The sequence below is a fragment of the Cygnus olor genome, chromosome 8 (genome assembly GCF_009769625.2).
Source record: "Cygnus olor isolate bCygOlo1 chromosome 8, bCygOlo1.pri.v2, whole genome shotgun sequence".
NCBI classification, from domain to species: domain Eukaryota; kingdom Metazoa; phylum Chordata; class Aves; order Anseriformes; family Anatidae; genus Cygnus; species Cygnus olor.
The window spans coordinates 22103195-22122313 of NC_049176.1; the positions used below are offsets into that span (position 1 = coordinate 22103195).

Here is a 19119-nt window from a genome sequence, read left to right on the forward strand (position 1 = left end):
TGCTCGATGTCTGGGAGCAGGGCACCCTTGTGTCTCCTGTGAGGGGGAACACCCTGCTCCCCTCGCAGCCCCCACTGCGGGAAGCTCTCAGGTGGACAGCACCGTGCAGGGGCTCCTTGGGGTGGGCAGGGTGGCACCGCCGCCCCCTGCCCTCCGTGGCAGGGCACAGGGGGCTCGGCCGTGCCGTCGGTCCCTAGGCAGGGCAGGCAAACGTCCCGTGGGGGCTGCGGGGCGAGATGAGGCGAGGCAGGCAGGGTGCCAGCCCCCCGGTAGGGGCGGCCGGGTGGTTATCTCTGCTCGCACACGCACCCTGCGCGCAGCCAGATGGCAGCTGCTGCGCTCTGGGCTGCTGATTGCCCCACCGACGGCATCGGTGTGGGGGGACGCGGCCTCACTGATGCCGTTACACGAAGCGGGCGGCACTGGGGGCACAGCACCCCGCGGTGCTGCCTCCCACCCCAGCACCGGCACCCATCGTGGTGGCACCTTTGCTCGGCGTTTTTCGGCACGACCACCGTGCCCGGCTCGCCGGCCCAGGCACCCACTCGTGTCAACGCACAGCGGCGTGGAACAGCCAGAGGGGTGTGGGTACCCCCTGTGGGGCAGGGACACCCCGGCCTTTGCGCTCCCCGCTCACCCCGTGGGCAGCGCATGGAGAGCCCCCAGGGACCCAAACCAGCACCCTGCTGGCCCGCGGCGTCCCGGGACCCCCACCCCGGGACCCCCCCGTTCCCATAGCGGGGCAGGGACCCCCCCACCTCGCCGTGCTCTCCGGGCACCGGCATCCCGGGCAGAGACCGGGACCGGGACATGGATACATGGATAGGGACCGGGACCGGGGGCACGGGCGTGAATAGGGACGGGGACTGGGACCCCCACCCGGTCCCGTCGGGGCACCCCCACGAGGGGGCGTGGCTAAACATGAGGGGGGCGTGTCCACAGCCCTGCCAAAGCCAATGGGCTGGCCCGGCGGTGAATATCAATGCGCGGCGGGCCAATGGGGGCGCAGCCATGCTGTTAACAGCTTAGGGGCGCGGGGCGGCGCAGAGCAGCGCTGCCGCCGCCGCGGGGAGCGGAGCCGGGCCCCCGCGCACCGCGCTCCCCCCCCCCCCAGCCCGCCCCGGCCCCGCTCCCGGTGCCCGGTCCCGGTGCCCGGTCCCGGCCCGCCATGGCGGCGGCCGTGGACGAGAGCACCCTGCCCTCCATCTCCACCTTCGCCAGCCTGCTGCCGCTGGAGGAGCGCCCGGCCGATATGCTCCACGTAAGCACCGGGGCAAGGGGTGGGGGTGGGGGGGAACGGGGTGGGGGGTGGGGGCACCGGGCTCGGTGCTCGGCCCCACCGCCGAGCCCCCTTCCAGCCGTCGGAGGGCGCCCCGGGGGTGGCGGTGTCGCCCCGGCGGAGGGGTTGGGGGTCCCGGTGTACCGGCGGGGGGGGGGGGGGGGGGCTGCCGCCGGCCCTGACGCCCCTCTCCCCGCAGAGGATGCTGCAGCAGGACGGCCCCGCCGCCGTCAAGCGGGAGGAGGACGACTTGGGGAAGTTCGTGGATTTGGATTTCATCCTGGCGCACACCAGCAGCGGCGGGCAGGGACCGCCCGGCCCCAACTACCCCCTGCCCGAGACCCCGGAGAGCTGCGGCACCACGTACGACAGCGACGGCTCCTACCCGGCTCCGGGCAAGTTCCCGGCTCCTTACCCCGAGGGCCAGGGCCACAGCTACGTGGCCGAGCTGCTCACCCCGGACCTGCCCGGCCACTGCGACCTGCAGCGGAGGGAGTACACGGAGCTGCGGGTGCCCGGCGGCCCCCACCACCATCACCACCACCACCACCCGCCCCTCCACCCGGCCCTGAGCCGCCCGCTGCCCCTGGACCCCTCGCAGCCCTTCGGGCCCCGCATCAAGAAGGAGCAGCCCGAGGAGCGAGCCTGCATGCTGGGGATGCCCGGTGGCGACTACCTGGGGCCGGGCGGCGGCGAGCACAAGCCCCCCCGCATGGCGCCGGGCCCGGTGCCGGGGCCACCGCTGCCTTACCCGGGCTTCGCCCACGGCCGTCTGGGCCCCCCCGAGGAGCCTCTGCCCGGCACCGACCCCCACCTCCTGGCCGACCTGCCGCCCCACTACGCCGTGGCCCCGCACCGCTACGCGCCCCACTTCGCCCCCCAGCCGCCGCCGCAGTTTCATGGACACTTCAGTGTTTTCAGGGAGCCCCTCAAGGGGCCGGGGCCGGGCCCGGGGGGGCTGCCGGGGTTGCTGGTCACACCGCCCAACTCCCCGGTGCTGGAGTATTTCCCAGCCGGGGCCCCCCCCGAGGACTGCAAGCCCAAGCGCGGCCGCCGCTCCTGGGCGCGCAAGCGGACGGCGACCCACAACTGTGAATACCCGGGCTGCGGCAAGACCTACACCAAGAGCTCCCACCTCAAGGCGCACATGCGGACGCACACGGGTAAGGGAGCCCCGAGGGGGCGGCCGGGGGTCGGGGCAGGCTCGGGATGTGCATGGAGAGGGGCTGGGGGACCACGGTGTGGGGCGGGCGCAGCCCCGGAGCAGTGCGGTGGGAGCGGGGTTGATGGCGCCGGGGACACCCGCGGGGTCCCCGCTGTAGGGGAGCACCGAGGAGACGCCCTGCTGTCGGTTTGGGTGTGTTTGAGGGATCCCCCAGCCCTCTGGGCTGTTTATGGGGTCCCCGCGGTGGGGCCGGACTGCGGTGGGCAGTGAAGATCAGGGAGACCCCGCAGCCTGCACTGGGGGATATGTGGGGTCAGGGGTGCTCAGGACCCCGTAGTGGGGCTGGGCAGGGGCGTACAGGGATCGGGGCACGCGGTGAGATGTCCCCTGGGGTATAGGGTTCCCCAAACGGCCGCATGGATAAGCCCCGCAGCCGGGCTGAGGATGAGCGGGGAGGGGGCCCCAAGGTGGGCTGGGGGGTACTGGTGAGGCCCCCCAGCGGAGCTGGGGTGTGGTGGTACATGGTGAGGATCCGCAGCAGGGACAGGCAGGGGAGCAGCCGCAGCTTGAAGCGGGGCAGAGGCACGTGGGGTAGGGGTGCGCAGGGGCACGCAGGGTAGCAGTGGGAAAAGTGACAAGATGGGGGACAAAAAGGGGTCAGGTGAAAACGGGGGTCGGGGGAAGGTGCACGGCAGGGTTCCCCTCCAGAGCGAGCATAGGGTGGTGGGCAGGGATCCCTCAAAACGCAGGGAGGGCTGGGCAGGAGGACACGGGTGAAGGCCCGTGGAGGGTTGGGACCCCCCGTGCCCGCTGACCCCCTTCTCCCCCGCAGGCGAGAAGCCCTACCACTGCACCTGGGAAGGCTGTGGCTGGAAGTTTGCCCGCTCCGATGAGCTGACCCGCCACTACCGCAAGCACACGGGGCACCGGCCCTTCCAGTGCCACCTCTGCGAGCGGGCTTTCTCCCGCTCCGACCACCTCGCCCTCCACATGAAGCGGCACATGTGAGCGGTGGGCCGCGGCCGCGCTCAGCCTCCCCCCCCCTGCCCAGGAGCAGCTCCTCACGGTGTAAATAGCGTCGGGCCGGTGCTGGGGAGCAGCCCAGCCCCTCTCCGCTTGTAGCTGATAACTCCTCTTCTCCTCCTGCCCCCGCTGTGAGAGCTGGGCTCGGCTGCGTGCTGGGGAAGGAAGGGCTGCTTTTTGGGGTGGAGGTGGGGAGCAGGGCTGCGGGGAGCCGAGCGTCTCCTGCCTGGGAACCACTGGAGGGTCTGGTGCAGCAGGGGTCTGTCCCCAGAGCTCCTAGCTTGTATTTGGCAACAGCTTTAAAAAAAAATTAAAAAAAACCTCCTCCCTGATCCTGGCACCCCCCTCCACCCCCGGCACCGGGGACTGTGGTGGCTGACAGCGGCTAAGCTCCTGCTGGAGACCTGTGTCCTGTGGCTCTGCTCTGCTTGGTTGAGGCCTTCAGAACAAACCCCCTGGCCCAAAAGCCCTGAGAGGACAGGGCGAGGGTGGGATCTAATCATGGCTCATGGGTGGAAAGGTTTGTAGGGGTCAGCAGCGCAGCATCACCTCGCACAGAGAGTGAGGGATGCTCCCGATGCCAGCTTGGGACCCTGCTGGGCTGTCCTGTCTTGGGTGATCCCACAGTTCTCTGCCTGGGAGCCCGAAATGGCTCTCATCTCATGGTCTGCTTTAATTTTTGTTCTTCCCCTCAGGATGACACCAGGTACTGCTGCAGCTGCCTTCCCCATGCTGCTTTTTTTAAACTTAGTGTGTAAAGGACAGTGAGTCCAGCTATGAATGCCCAGGTCTCTGCTATACTTGAAACTTTCTTAAAGGGAAAAAAAAAAGAAAACTCAAAAGAAAATGAGTCTTTTTATGTGCAGCTTCTGCAAAGCGAGTTGTAAATTAAACAAAGCAGTAATATATAATGTTTCTGTTTTTTAATATATTTTTTTTCTTCCGGCTGGGAACACAGGAGAGTCTCGGCTTTGGGAAGTGCACTGTTCCCGTCTGTGTATATTGTTAATTAACATTTCTCTGCTTGGGCACGTTAGGTCTCTCGCACTCTGAAATGTTACTTTTCTTTATATGCAAACTGTTGAAATATTGTGATCTGCTGTATAATAAATAAACAAGATGTAAACTTGAAAGAGCCAGGAGAGTTTACTTTAAAGCTTTCTTCTAAGAGGAGTGGGTGAGGCTGGGCTTGCTTGTCAGTAAATATTTACATCGATGTTCATTTCTGCTTAAGTTAGCTGCGGAGGATCGATGGGGGAACGCCCAAGCCTCGGCATCCGAGCGGCATCTCCTGTGCAACAGCTCTTGAGTCACCCCACTTCCCCGTGCCTCAGTTTCCCTAATCTGCAGATGGGGCAATTGCGGCACAGGGATGGCGTGACCGGTCCTGCGGTGAGTCACCGCCGAGGGGAATGGCAGCCGAAACCTTACGGCGGCCTCGCTGGCCCTGGCGCCTTCCCTCGGCGCTCCGTCCCGCTGTCCCCTGCAGCAGGAGCTGTGTGGCACGAGCTGTGCCATCCCCACCAGAAGGTTTGTGCTGGCCACTCGGCCCCCTGTGCGGTCCCCGCTGTCCTCCCCCCTGGCGCTCAGGTGCTGAGGCTTCCTGGTGCTAATGGGGGTGACTCAGCACCAGCGTGCTGGCAGGTCCTGAGCTCAGCGAGCAGGTCTGGCTCCATCCCTGCCTCCCTCCCTCCCACGGCTGATTACCCGTGATGCACGCAGCCCTCCGAAGGCCGGGGCTTGCCTGGACCTGATGCCGTGCTGGGAGCGCACGGTGCGGGCTGCGCGGTGCCCTGGCCCCCGGCATCACCCTGTCCGGGGTGGCGGCATCCTCCTGGGGCTCCTGGAAATTGGACGTGGCCGTGCTGCGAGCACGGGCTGGGCTCATCCCACTCCTTCCCCGTTTACTACTGGTGGCTGTGGTGAGCCAGGCTGGAGGAAAGCGGGGAATGGCAGAGCGGGGAGCGGCCATCCTGGGGCCAGCACCCGGTCTGCAGCCCCTTGGGTCTGTCCTGGGTTGGTGGGGTGCCACCAAGAGGGTGGCAGCCAGCTTTTAGGGCTTTGCATCCCGCCTGCAGGCGTGGGACCACGGGGCTCCATCTGCAGGTGTCACCGATCCACTTGTCCTTTCTGCAGCTGCCTCCACCCTCGGCTTGCCCCAGTTTCTGAGGGGTGTGCGTGCGGACGTGACCGGGCCGGGACACAGGGGACCTATGATGGGGCACTGGGCACATCTCGCTGCTGGGACCCCTGTACCCAAGGGCAAGGGTCTGACACCAGTGGGACACCTGGAGCAAAGTGCCAGGGCTGCTGCCTCTTCCCCAGAGACTTGTTCGAAATGTCACATGGAGGGAGAGGGAAAGGTGTGGGCTGTTTGAATTAGCGATGAGTCAGGCTGGCAAAGCCAGATGGGGAGAGAGTGCGTGCCTGCGTGTTTGTGTGCATATAAGTAATCTCTGGCTTTGTGTTTTTATTATGATTATTATTTTTATTTCCAGGGGAACGATGAATTTCTCCAACCATCCTGTCCCACTGGAAAGGCTGGCTCTGCTGTCCTGTCCTCCCCGAGCATCCTGGGAGCCGGAGTGACAGTCCGCGGCTGTTTTGAGGCTGGGCTGTGAGATCAGAGCACAAACCAGTTCTTCCTCGCCTTTCATCATCGCTGCGCTGGGGCGGGAGCGGGGCCTGGCTCCGTGCTCGCTGCTGCTGCCTCGCATGGGGCTGAGGACAGCGCCGGGGCTGGGGGTGCTGGGGCTCCCGTGCCGTGGGTGCGATCCTACAGGCACCGGTACGGCCGGGAGCCTCGCCGGGGCAAGGAGTGGCCGCAGTGGAAATGGCAATTACGCCTAATTTGTTGTTAATAAAAAACACCCTCTCTCAATTGCCTGGCTGAGATGCACTGACCGTTGGAGAAGGGAGTCCAGTCCTTTCCCTGGCAAAACCTGCCCTGCAAAGTGATGAGGGCAGCAAGAAAACAGCCTCAGGAGCGCTGAGAAATGCTTTTTTTGGCAGACCAGTGCTGGGGAAGGCAGGGCTGGGGCACGATCCTTGCCAGGTGAGCTGGAGAGTGCTCTGCCCTGGCCTGGCAGGGGCACGTGGGTCCCAAAACGCTCCAGTAAAGCAGGAGGGAGCCTGCTTCGCAGAAGACGTGGCACCAACAGTGCATCCTGCTGCCCCAGAGGGGAGAGAGAGATGGTCCCAAGAGGGGCTCAGTGCTGGGGTGAAGGGGGCTGGCAGGGCAACACCGCAGTGCCCACGCTGGGCCATTGTCCACCACCCCAACCCCACCCTGGGCTCCCTTTCTCCCAAACCTGGGCTCAGCCTGGCCGAGGCCCCCAGGACTGTGGTAAAAGGCAAAACTGAGGTCCCTGACCCTCCTGCCCCAACCTTATGGCCTAGCCGAGCTGGGTCAGCCCAGCGGGGAAGGAAGCAGCGAGACATGGAGCAACAGGTCCCAGCACAGGGGTGAGTCACGGCCGCAGCGTGGCCGGCTCCGCGCAGTCACCTGTCGGCAGAATTGGGCCCCCGGGGTGGGTCATGGCTTCAGGGGGGAGCTCCTTCATCAGGAGAAGGGGGTCACGGGTCTGGGGATGGCAGGGAGGCAGGGATGGGACAAGGATGCTAGGTGTGGGATGGGGCAGATGTTGGGGGTGGGATGTAGCCCAGGTGCTCCAGGGTCAAGGGGGATGCTGTGGGAAGCGAGGTGATGCGGACCTGTGGTGGTTTTACTCTTATTTCACCTCCTGGGAATGGAGTGAAATGAGGGACACTCCCAGGCCTGGCGTCCCGTCCCCACTATGGGGGAAAATCCAGCAGCCGGCCCCCGCATCCCCGCTGCTGGGCCGTGGGGTGGGCCAGGCGCCGTGATAGCGGGGCCGTGGCTGTCACCGCACCCTTAGGAAACATTTGGCTTCAGGCACCTGAATCCACGGGGAAGCGATAACTCCCCAGTTCGCTCGCCCTGCCTGGACCCACACCTGGTGCTATCGTGCCTTAGTCACACACCGAGAGTTTTTCCACTGCTGGGCCCCAGATAACCTCCTCCCGCCCTGCTGGCCGCAGTGTTTGCACTTGTCCTCCTCCGCTGGTGCCAGCCTGGGGGACATGCACGCCTCGAGCCGCAGGCTGGAGACACGCACACCTCTGGCCTGGGGCCACCGCGGCCGTGCCTGGAGCCAGGCATGGGCAGAGCATCCTGCACCAGGACCAGGTGCCTGCAGGTGTCCGACATCTCCAGCTGTGCCCCTTTGCTTGCTGAAGGCTCCTGGATGCAGCGATTGCTGCCCAGAAACCTCATCTCTAGGTTCCTTTGAAAGCTGTGCTAATCGTTTCGCTGCTGATCAGGTCAGCAGAAGCTCCCAGCTAATGCGTTTCGCTTGCAGGTCCCTACAGCTCCTGGTGGGACACAGCCCCGCGGTGACACCCACACACGCGGAGGTGCAGGGGAGGTGGGATCTGTCCTCCACGGCCATGCTTTGTGAGGTTAAGAGGGTTCTGCCACAGGGAGAAGAGCTCAAAATGTGCTGCTGGCAGTTTATCGAGGGGAGCGAGCGGATTGCAGAGCCCCGCAGCAGGGTAGGGCTGAGCGTGCCTGGGATCTGGCAGAGAAGGGTAAGGCTGGAAGCTGGGCTTGAGCAGTTCAGGCATAAAAGCAGGGGTTAAAATCAAAACTCAAGGACACCGGATGGCCATCTGTCTCTGGATTTTATATGAGAATTGGCTGTGTTTTCTAGAAGTGCTGTTGAATAGCTTCATGAACAAACTGTGAATGACCCGCAAGCGAGGGGCTAAGAGAGGTGCTCCTCCTCTGATGGCAAAAAGCTCTTCAAGGTGAGGAGCTCCCTGAGGCAACAGTGCCAAGCTCTGCAGGGAGAGCAGGGGTGAGACCACGCCAGCAGCCTTCCTCTGAACACAGTGCTGGAGTCTTGTCTCCCTCTGCAGACCCACCTTGGGGAATAGGGGATACCACCTCTTGGCCAGACTGATTAAGAGAGCGAGGAAAGATGCTGGAAACGATTTAAAAAGGACGAGGAAATGAAGTGGAAAGTTGTATGACATTCCAGGACAAACCCAGCATGCCACATCTGGGCACCGCATGTGGGACTGCTCCTGGTAAGCAGGAACATCGCAGCACGGCTGGAGGAAAGAGGCACCCCGGGCAGGTTGTTATGGTGGAGATCCCAAATAGGCTGACGAGTGGCACAGGGCACCCTGTTACACGGGAGTCCTGACAGCCTGCAGCCAGAGGCAGCCTCTGGCTCGGGAAGTTCCTAAACCACAGGCTGCTGAAGCCGCGAGCAGCCGCACGCGCTGGCACGGGCAGGGCTCGGATGGACACGGCAGAGCTGTGAGCAAACGGGCCAGGCGGGAGCGGCCTTGCGACCGGCTCTGTCCTTGCCAGGCTGCTGTGGGAAGAAGGGCAGAGGTGCTGAAAGCCACCCTCATTAGGGGTGGCAGCAGGGCAGAGAGGGATAAATGAGTCCTGGGGACAACAGCCAGTGATCCAGAGGTGACAACAGCTCCTGGTGGGGTGCACTGACATGGTCCCAGCAGATGGTGCTGGCTGGGTGCTGGTGCAGAGCTGAGATGCCAGTCTCTGCGGGGAGGGACTGCCAGCAGGATGGGGATGGTGTCTGGTGCTGGGGAGCTGTGTTCTGGAGCCAACCCTAGCACAGCAGGCTTCAGCTCGTCCCGGGGCTGAAACCTTGTGCTTCGAACAAATCTCCACTGGGCAGCCTTGCTCCTGCCTCAGTGCAGTGGGAAGGAGACTTGTGGGGATCCCTCACGGCCCCATACTGCTGCTTCCTCCTCCTTTCCCACTCCCCCCTTTTCCTTGTGCACGGAAGAGGAAGCAAGGCAGCCCTGTTGTTAAAACTTTCACTTCTGCCCGCAGACTCAGGTACGAGCTGCTGCTCCGCAGCACTGCGGGACGGTTCCTTGCCAAAGGTGACGGCGAGGGACGCGTGCTTCGTCAGGCGACACCAGGAGCTGCAGCCCGAGCGCGCGACGTGGGGCAGCGCCCGCCTGGCCCGCGGCCACCTGGCAGGGTCACCGGGTCTCCGTTGGGTGTGACGGCCACGCTCAAGCATCGGGGACACGACCAGGAGATGGAAACGCTCCTTGGGAGCCCCGTGGCGTGCCCCGATCAGCCCCAGGACACCACGGAGAGCGGGAGGGCTGCGTGCTTGGTGGGACGTGGGTGGGCTGCCCTCTGCCATCGCTGGGGGGCCTGCCCCAGCCCTGCTCCATGGTCCCCGAGCCCAGCCAGGCCCCAGGGTGCTGCCAGGCAGGGGCGCCCTGCCTTTGGGCACAGCCACCCCGAGGTTTTGGGGTGTCCTGGAGGAAGGAGCCCGGCGTGGGTCCAGCCCGGGCATGGCTGTGCTGCCACCTCCTGGCGCAGCACCGTGCCGCCCGGTACCGCGCTCCCCGCCCCGAGCAGGGAACGAGGGATGGGGGCCCCTGGGGCTCCGGGCACCGCCTCAGGACCACACAGAGAGGGGCTCAGCACCACCTCCGTGGGGCCGGCTGCGACCCGCCGGGAGCGGGACTCGAACCCGCCACCCTCCGCACCCCCCCCCCCTTTATCCCATTGGTGCGTTCCTAAAAACCTTCCGGGCGCTTCCGGGCGCCTCTCGGCGGGACCGGAAGCGGCGGTGCTCGGGTCGCCGTGAGGGACGCACCGTGCCGCTGGCCGCCCAGCCGGCGCGGGTGAGAGCGGCGCCGGGAGAGGGCCGGGGCCGCGCTGCGGGGACCGGGGGCGGCGGCCGGGCCTCTGCGGCCCCCCCGGGGCTCCCGGAGAGCGGCTGGGGCCTCGGCGTGCCGGGCTCCCGGGGTTGGCCGGGTCCCGGGCCCCGTTATTGGGCCTGGGAGGGGGGGGGAGGCGGCCGGTTGGGGGCGGCCTAGGAGGGGCCTGGGGTGGGGGGCGTGTATATATACGTGTATATATATATATATACGTATATATACATGTATATACGTGTATGTATGTATATATGGGTGTATATACATGTATATATATATGTATGTAGGTGTGTGCACACGTGTACTTCCGAGTATGTGTATGTATGTGTGTACATACGGGTGTGCACACACCTCGCTGTGTGCGTATCGATGTGTTTTATTGGTGCCAGCCCACCCCCAGGAGGGCCCCGCTAACCCCAGCTCCTTGGTTTTCCCCCTCCAGAGCTGGACAGGACGGCGGTGGTCGAGGCGAGCGGGCAGCCGGCGAGATGGCGACGGGCGCGGACGTGCGGGACATCCTGGAGCTGGGCGGGGTGGAGTCGGAGAACACGGGCACCATCAACAAGAAGGACATCATCAACTCGGATAAGGTAAAACGTGATGCCCTAATGGCCGCTGCTCGCTTGCTGGGTGCTGGCTGGCCTTGCGTGTGGTGGGTGTTTGAAGAATGGTGGAAAAAAGCACGTTCCTGCCATATTCTGTTTATTTTCAGGCTCTCTAGGTATACCAAGAAATGCCTGTAGGGCCCCACTCCTGTGCTCCCAGTGTTCTTGGGATAGGGGCGTTTAGGATATTTAAGCCGTAGCTGTACAAATGGTGCTCTTGTGAGCTGGGCCTGGCCCCGGAATGTTTTCTGCTGTCTCTAAAATTCCTGTCTTGTGGGGTAAGTGGGAAGCATGTTTACCATCTAGCCCCAAAGCATACCTGTTTTAGAAGAGCAGAACTTTGTCTGATATAGTTAAATGGCAAATGTCCTGTAACCAAGCGCTTAGCCCTTGTGTGGGCAAGCTGTCTGGGCTTTGGGAAAACTGGGAGGTGCTGCCTGCGGGAGCGTGGGCAAGTTAGTAAACTGGAAGTTTACTTAAGGAAGTATGCAGTCACGTGCCGCGTTATCTGTGGTAATATGCTATGGGATGTTTTTGCCTTCTCTGTTCAGAAGGTAAGGTCTTAGCTGTTCCGTGCTTTGAGAGGCGCTGGGAATGCCAGTTCACAGCTAATTATGAGACCTGGAGGTGTTTGGAAGTGAGGTGGGGGAGATGAAGTCACCAGGAGCTCTCTGGTACAGAGATGGTCTCATCTGAAAAGCCTGTGCATTGGTTTTAAAAACAAAACAAAACACAACACGCCCTTATCGCCCAAAGTGCTTCTTGGCTGTCCTTGCTTGCTTCCACTGAGATGTTTGTTTCTGAAGAGAAGCCTAATGGTTTCATGGCTGCCTGGCTGGGAATAGAGTACGTAGTATATAATTGGTGTAGTGGAAAACTGATGAGTTTCAGTAATTGAAAGGCTGAAGTGTTAAAATTGCCAGTTATCAGCTGTCTTGATGAATAGTACGTCTAGTGAGCTGTTTCTGGCTGGATTCAGCCTGCGATGTTGTGCCACTGAGCGTTCGGAGTTGTGAGTTCTGTGACTTAGATGCGTTTGTCTGTTAGCTAGCAGGGGGCTGAAGGAGTGCCGGTGGATGTCTGTGTCTTTTGAAGCAGAGAACCAGATGGGTTTCTTCTCGGATTCGCCTGGCTAATGGAAAGAGAAGGAAGGGAAGGTGTGCAGTGAGATGTTTCAGGGGCGTTGCAAGAGGCTGCATGCAGCTGTGAGTGAAACATTCGGAATTTCTACAAAGTGCAGAAACTAAATCACGCCAAAGGCATAAATACCCCATTATCAGATGGAGAGGTAAACGTTGCTAGTAACAGTGCAGCATTTGCTCAGGAAATAGTTCTGTTCTCAATTAGAAAAGAACCAGATTGATGCCTTTAAATCACAGGTGAATGATGAAGTACTTTCCAGTCCATTAGTGACTGTGAATGTTTTAAAAAAAAAAAAAAATTACTGGGCATAAAAACGTTGAAATCAGCAGGACCAGGTAATTTGTTCTCAACTCCTAAAAGAGCTGGCTGGGCTGATCTCTGGCCTGCTGACATCAAGTATTAATAAATCTGGGAACTTTGGGGGAATTCCAGAAGCCAGCGTTCAAACAGGGCATGCGGTGACCCACGTGTAACTGCCTTGGTTGGCCTTACATTGCTCTGGGCAAAGTGATCGACAAGCTGGGAGAAAGGTATTTGATTAGGAGTGAAAAGGCGCTAATGTGATGGATGTCTGCAGTGAAGTTTTATGGGAAATGCTTGTACAGGCTGTTAGATTCTTTTTTTTTTTTTTAATTGGGATTTTGAATTCGCTTGGTAAAAGATTTAATGCAATATATGTTACGGTGTTAGTTTTCACTGTTGCAAAATACTATGATTTAAAAGTCAGTAGTGATGTGGTAAACAAGTATATTAAAAAGGAGTCACGTGGTAAGGGTGAGTAGTTAGAAAGATGGTACAATTAGACCAAATGGTCTGCATTGCTCAGTAAACCCAGCCCACTCAAAGTGTACCTTGATAATGCAGCTACTAAGGTGTCCACCGGAATCCAAAGCTGATAAGGTATTTATAAAGCTGTGTACGTGATATGAGGAGGAACGTGGCTTAGAAACCGTCAGCTCTGATGAAGTTTTAAGGGCTAGATTGAGTTGTCTGCCTTGAATTCTCAGCGTGAAGGTGGTATGTCAAAAAGCATCTCTGCTGTGTAACTGGGACACTTGAGGCAGGAATGAGGGGTGACTTCTGTAGGTGATTGTGGTGGTTCTGTCATGGGGCTGCTCTAAGAGCTTGATCTGTTGCTGCAGAACAAGGTGACAGAAGCTAAAAGAGTAGGAAGACATTTCTTAATATCTTCAAACGTTAGAGACGTCAATTAAATTGTTTAATACCTTCGTACAGAGACAGTACTTGCCTAGTGCAGAAAGCCTTAGGGTACTGCCTCTGAAAACTGCAGCCGGATTTCAACTTGGAACTGAAGTGCATGTTTTCTACAACATAGGTGTCCAAGTAGTGGTGAGTGCTATCGCTGAAAGCAGGCGTGCTTTGTCTGTCAATGTCTTCCACCAGGAACAGGCACTCTCCTGGAGAAACTCAAGGTGTCTGAAAACAGATAGAAATGAAAACCGTAACAGGGCACCAGGTTGTGTGGTTTTGTGTGTTCCCTCAGGGATTGCCATGTCTGAGACTAAAATTCAAATCTTTTGTTCCAGAAAAAATCCAAGAAATCTTCAGAGACGTTGACGTTTAAGAGGCCAGAAGGAATGCACCGAGAAGTTTATGCACTCCTCTACTCTGACAAAAAGTAAGAGAGTAAGAGCTTGTGCTCATCTGTGCAGGTTGGGGGATAGCCTGGGCTTTTGGTGTCAGGGCAGCATCCACTTGAAATTATGGACAGTCTTGCTCCCAGACTCATTGCCCTTTGTTTTTGGCCCACTCGTGTCCCTCTCTTGGACTTTGTTCAGTGCCTTGCCTCTCTCCTTTGAACTTGAGGGATTTACTTTGTGTATGAGGCGAATTGGGTACGAGCACAATAGGCTAGTGCAGACAAGGTAGTGTTGTTACCCTCCTGTATCTAATCCTATTTTTTTTGTGGCTGGGTATAGCACCTGCTATTATTTTTGCAACAGAAATTCTGCTGCAGCCTGTATTTGCCTTGCTATGAATTCTGCTCTTGCCCGAGAGGACTCTTGCATGGTTTGCTTCCCTTGTGATTCTGTTCATCCATGCTGTGTGTTCTGTCCTCTGATGCATGTCACTTTAAATTTACGCAGTGAAAATTAGTTCTCTGACAGTATATAACAGTCTTCTCTTCCTTTCTATCTTAGTGGCTTTGGGCTGTGCTTTAGATTATATCAGAGGTGATCTAGAGTTGGCTTAGAAGAGTTTGGAGGTAGGTGTTCTTGTGTGACCCAGGACCGAAGCGTCTCGGGGAAGAGCTGAGCATATTAGCATTGCAGTCTGGGAAGTGCAAAACCTGGAGTAAAGCTCAGGTTTTCCCACCCTAGACATTTTGGTGGCAAATCCCACTCCAGAGTGTGAGTCTGAACTCTCTCTGGGTTTGTCCTGGGCTGCTTCCTGCTTCTCTTCAGCCAGTGCTTGTTTCCACCACAGGGATGCGCCTCCGCTGCTGCCAAGTGACACAACTCAGGGTTACCGAACTGTCAAAGCAAAACTGGGGTCCAAGAAAGTCCGGCCTTGGAAGTGGATGCCCTTCACCAACCCAGCGAGAAAAGATGGAGCGATGTTCTACCACTGGAGGAGAGCAGCGGAGGAGGGGAAGGACTACCCGTTTGCCAGGTTCAATAAAGTAAGTGGGAGCACTTTCAAACAGCAGCGTATAAACGGCAGCAGGGAGCTCTCCTTTGTCAGCCTCTTGAATGCCCAGACAGGAAGCTGGTTCTTTCAACATGTGAAGGCCGAATTCGATTTGGCAATTGCATTTTAAATAGCAGCATGGCCTACAGCTGTGCGACCTCAGACTATGGAGTCTCCAAATGCTTCAAGCTAAGCGGGCTCAGCGTGTGGTCAGAGCTTGCCAGAGTACCTCTGTGTTTCAGGGGTGCAGTAACTGATATGGTAAGGAGGCACTGGAACATTTAATTAACTTCTTAACCGACGTCCTCTCCCTGATTACAGGCTCTGGGTAGTAAAAGATATTCTATTCTGAGCGAGACATTGAAGTCAGAAGTCTTGTTATCTTGCCCAGTATGAAAAAATTCGCTTGCAGCTTGTTGGCCAAAAAGCCGGCTCGCAGCCTCTTGGCCAAATTCCAGCACAGATACTGAATTACACTGCGTTCCCTCTGAAATTGCTCCTGTGGTATCAGTGTGGTGCAGTCCCCTGTTCCTTGCATCTTATGTTAAATTATCACAACGTGTTGTTATAATCTCCTGCTGTCTTTTGTCCTAGATGTATCTGCTTTGAGTGGTTAGTGCTTTCATGTGTATGCACAAAGGAAGCTACATCAAGATTTATATTTCAAAGTCAGGACCTCAAAAATTAGGAAGGAACAGAGTTAGGGTGCCTCCATAACATAATTTAACCCTCTTCGTGATGCACATCTGAAGAGGAAAGGGGGGGGGGGGGGGGGGGAAAGCGTGTGATCACATGAGTCCACAAAAGCTCTGCTTGTGTATAACTGTATACAACATTTTAAGTTTGCAACCCACAGAGCGTCAGCACTAACAAAGCCCGGCTTCCTGCGGAGTTAAGTGCTTGGTCGACCTTGTATGTTAGAAGGCTCAAGCTCTGACTGATGCTTTTTCTCTTTTGTTGGGACGCTGGGAAGAGCCTCCTGTGGTATCTGTTCTCTGATGTCTAGGGTGGAAGTCTGAAACAGGACTCGTTTAGTCAAGGCACCTACCTAGCTGTCTGTGTGAGACTTTGGGAGCGTAATTGTCTCCAGGACTCTGCCGCTGTAACAGTTTTCGGCAGAGTTCAACCAAGTTTATCAGAGGGGGCCATGCGTGGGTGTTGAATTATATGATTCTTGTTTCCTTAACTTTATCACGTACCGTGAACTTACAGACAGAAAAGTCTTCAGCAAGGCTGCAACCTTTAGATTAGCGCTACAGACTGCTGCCAGCTGCACAGGCACCATTATATGGTATTAGCAGCAAGTTGTTACCCTTGCTGTGGATCTGTGGTTGAAAAGGTAGAAGGCACTCATGGAGTTTTGCAGATATTTGCTGTGTCAGAGGAATTTTATTTGCTTTCCCAGGCTCTTCTGCTGGTTCCTTCATGCATACTTGATACCTCTGCCTGTGTCGCTCGCTCCCCTTGACACGAGCTCATTTTCCTGTGTAGTCACAGGGTTGTTCTGTGTGACTGCGTAGTCTTATCGGTCACTCAAGCTCTTTAACTTGGCTCCTGAACCAGTGCTCAGTTGCTTTGCCTTTTCTCTGTGCCCCTCATCTCCCACCCAGATCCCTCCTATCCATTGTGAAATAAAAGCACCAAAGCAGCCTCACTGGTGTCGGAGCACAGGCTTAGCCGACTTTCTCTTTCTGACTACTGTTGGTAAAGGCTTAGAGAAAGAATATGAAAATGCAGCAAATACAGAGCTTGCTAGCTTCTGGTGGCTTTTACTCGGGGCCTTCTTAACTTGGAATCTGTGTTTAATAATAGGTGCATTCAGGGCAGCCATCTGCTTTGTGAATATTCAATGGCAACTAGTTCTGCAGGTTAATTTTGTGTGGTGTGAAAAGGTGCTCTCACTTTGTTTTAAACTGCTACCTAGGAGTTTCATTTCGTGCCTGTGAGCTCTTGTGTTACAAGACGTGGTAAATTGTCCTTGCTGTGTACTGTGCTTTCCTTACTGTGACATGCATCTGCCCTTTGTTGTTCTCAATTATCCTTTCTTTAGAAATGGCTGGACTATGAGTGCATGCTTCTGTTGTAGAAGCATGGTGGGTTTGTACTTTGGCTATGTTTCTCTTTTTCTAATCTTTTTTACCGTTCGGTTTGTCTTTTCACCACTGCTTAGCATTGTGCTGGTGTTTTCACAGAGCTGTCTCATGGCTCCACGATCTTGCCTGAGCAGTTTCAGCTAATTTAATGCCCATCATTGTGTGAGTTTACAGTGTGAAATGTAGGACTGAGAGGGGTTTTCTGGGCCATTGAATCTTCATTTCGGCTCTTTCAGGCCCTGCACCATCCTGTCCCTTTCATAAAGTGATCAAGTTCTATTTGTTAAGCAGTTGGATTTTCTTGCCCCCATGCTTCCTTGGGAAGCTGTTTGTTCCAGACCCTCTTTGCTCCATTTCTCACTTCTAGGTTAAATTTTCCATGTTAAATTGGCATTTTTTTTACAAGCCAATTTCTTTGTCTGTATTTCAGCCGTTCTTTTCTTCCCATGGATATTCTTTTAATTCCGTCCAGCGTACTTGAAGCTTGCAGTCAGATTCCCTTTCAGGCTTCCTTTGCTAGGCTCCTTTCTCTTCCAATCTGCCGAGGGAGGGCAAGTTCCCCACCCCATTACTCATCCTCGTTGCTTGTCTCTGTACTTGTTCCTATTTCAGTTCATCTTTCCTGAGCATGGGTCAGTAGAGTTGTAGTTGGTATTCCAGACGAGGTCTTGCTGTGCAGCTGACACCCTGCCAGTTTCTGCTGGAAATCCTTCCTGGGGAGAGGGGGTCATACTTGCATTTTCATGGCTGTGTTGCATTTGGACTGAGAGCTGTCTCGTGGCTGGCTCAGGCTTTGTGTCTCACGAGTGCTCACCTTCTCACAGGAGACTTTAGCACCACAAGGTGCTAAAACCTTAAGTGACTTGTACGAGCAACCAAGTAACTCCTAGAAGTTGCACCTTTGAAGGGTACTCCACTGTGTAGACTGTTTGTGGCTGAGGAGTTCCATGAGCAGCTGTGAAGGAGGCTGAGGAAGTGTTTGGGGAACTGCTTTTTGCTCGTCTCATTCTCTTCTATGACCAGGGAACTGCCATCCTGCCCTCCATCCGCTGCAGAGGGCTGTACGGGCTCTTTTCATCTATGTATGCTACTCTAGAAAAATACGTTTATCTTGAAGTACCCAGGACAGCCGTACGGTGTCTGATAGGATGGCTCCCGGTGGAGGTGGTACTTGAAGGCTGAGGTACAGTGTGTCTCCAAGGGCCGTTCCTCACCTTCATGCTTCTGTGTGTAACAATGGGAGAATGGACCTAAAGACGCTGTGTGGGATTCATGAGGATGAGATTTCTGGTGTAGGACTCAGGAGGGCACAGAAGTGTTGAAGAGTGTGTGCTGCTTACGTGCACGCGATTTTTTCTTGTGGAGGCAGGACCTTGTCAGGCAGACATTCCTTGTCAGTCAGAGGTTCCATTGCGGGAGTGGTGGGAGGGGTAAGGGAGAAAAGCACAGGCTTGTTTGAGCTGCTGCTTCACCGTGTGCTAGGGCTCACAGTAAGCATTTGCATTGTTTCCTTAGTACTCATGTGTCACTGGTGTTCTTTTCAGAGCCTTTGTAGGCTGGGGGATGTGGTGTGGGTTTGGCACCTGGGACGGACTGTTTGTAGCTCTGCTGGGGAAAGGGTGGATGAGGAAGGGAAGGGCGAAGATTTTGCTGAGTTTACAGGTACAGCACCCAGCCTTTCAGATCTTCGTGCTTGGTGTGGACAGTGCTGCAGAAATAGTAGGTTGTGTATCAAAGCAGGAGGTATGCTAAAGGTGAGGAACCACCACTTCTTGCTTGTCCCCTTCCTCTTGAGCAGTGAACATGTCCCAGCCCAAGCAGAGTGGACCGTCAGAGCGGCTGGTGTCAGGGTATTGGTGCTGCTGTACGGGAAGAACGGAGGCAAGCTGGCCCAGCCTTGGTTTCACTGTCACGTTAGCCTAATAGTTTTGAATCCTGTTGTCAGGATGTGGGCTGGTGACTCTGCCTGTGTCTGCCACCTGGAATAGGTTTCAGCGTACCAGGCGGTAGTTCCTGAATGTCATGTTTGTCGCCCTGGGATCCCATGTTGTTCCTTATCAACTCCTCTGCCTGTTCTGTCCTGCTTCCTATCAGGGTCCTGGCAGTGCCTGCCTGATACTTTGGCCCCCTCTTGCTCTTGGCTCCAGTATTTTGGCCCCTACCAGCTGGCCATGAGAGGAGGACAGTGCTGTAATGAGCTGCCGTGTTTTTCTCTTCCCTGCTTAGACGGTGCAGGTACCTGTCTATTCGGAGCAGGAGTACCAGATGTATCTCCACGACGATGCATGGACCAAAGCCGAGACAGACCACCTCTTCGACTTGGCTCGGCGTTTCGACCTGCGCTTCGTGGTGATTCATGACCGCTATGATCACCAGCAGTTCAAGGTGAGTCCCAGGGGCCAAGGTGCTGCTAGCAAC

At 57.0% G+C, this 19119-nt stretch overlaps 2 protein-coding genes across 2 annotated transcripts in view; both read left to right on the forward strand.

Moving 5' to 3' along the window:
• Positions 1–1036: 1036 nt before the first annotated feature.
• Positions 1037–4600, forward strand: KLF17 (Kruppel like factor 17). The gene is made up of 3 exons (XM_040565775.1): positions 1037–1261; positions 1479–2442; positions 3277–4600. The coding sequence occupies exons 1-3, from the start codon at positions 1169–1171 to the stop codon at positions 3450–3452; spliced, it is 1233 nt and encodes a 410-aa protein (XP_040421709.1). The 5' UTR covers positions 1037–1168; the 3' UTR covers positions 3453–4600.
• A 5488-nt stretch (positions 4601–10088) lies between these two features.
• Positions 10089–19119, forward strand: part of DMAP1 (DNA methyltransferase 1 associated protein 1) — a 30594-nt gene continuing 21563 nt past the window's right edge. Inside the window, exons 1-5 of the mRNA XM_040566401.1 lie at positions 10089–10175; positions 10651–10798; positions 13504–13595; positions 14405–14600; positions 18928–19086. Of these exons, the coding sequence (XP_040422335.1) occupies positions 10697–10798; positions 13504–13595; positions 14405–14600; positions 18928–19086 (549 nt within the window). The 5' untranslated portion in view covers positions 10089–10175; positions 10651–10696. The remainder of the gene's footprint in view (positions 10176–10650; positions 10799–13503; positions 13596–14404; positions 14601–18927; positions 19087–19119) is intronic.

Coding starts and splice junctions, on each gene's coding strand:
- KLF17 (XM_040565775.1), top strand. CDS start 1,169: ATGGCGGCGGCCGTGGACGAGAGCACCCTGCCCTCCATCTCCACCTTC. Junction 1,262..1,478: donor GCCCGGCCGATATGCTCCAC/GTAAGCACCGGG, acceptor CTCTCCCCGCAG/AGGATGCTGCAGCAGGACGG. Junction 2,443..3,276: donor GCACATGCGGACGCACACGG/GTAAGGGAGCCC, acceptor TCTCCCCCGCAG/GCGAGAAGCCCTACCACTGC.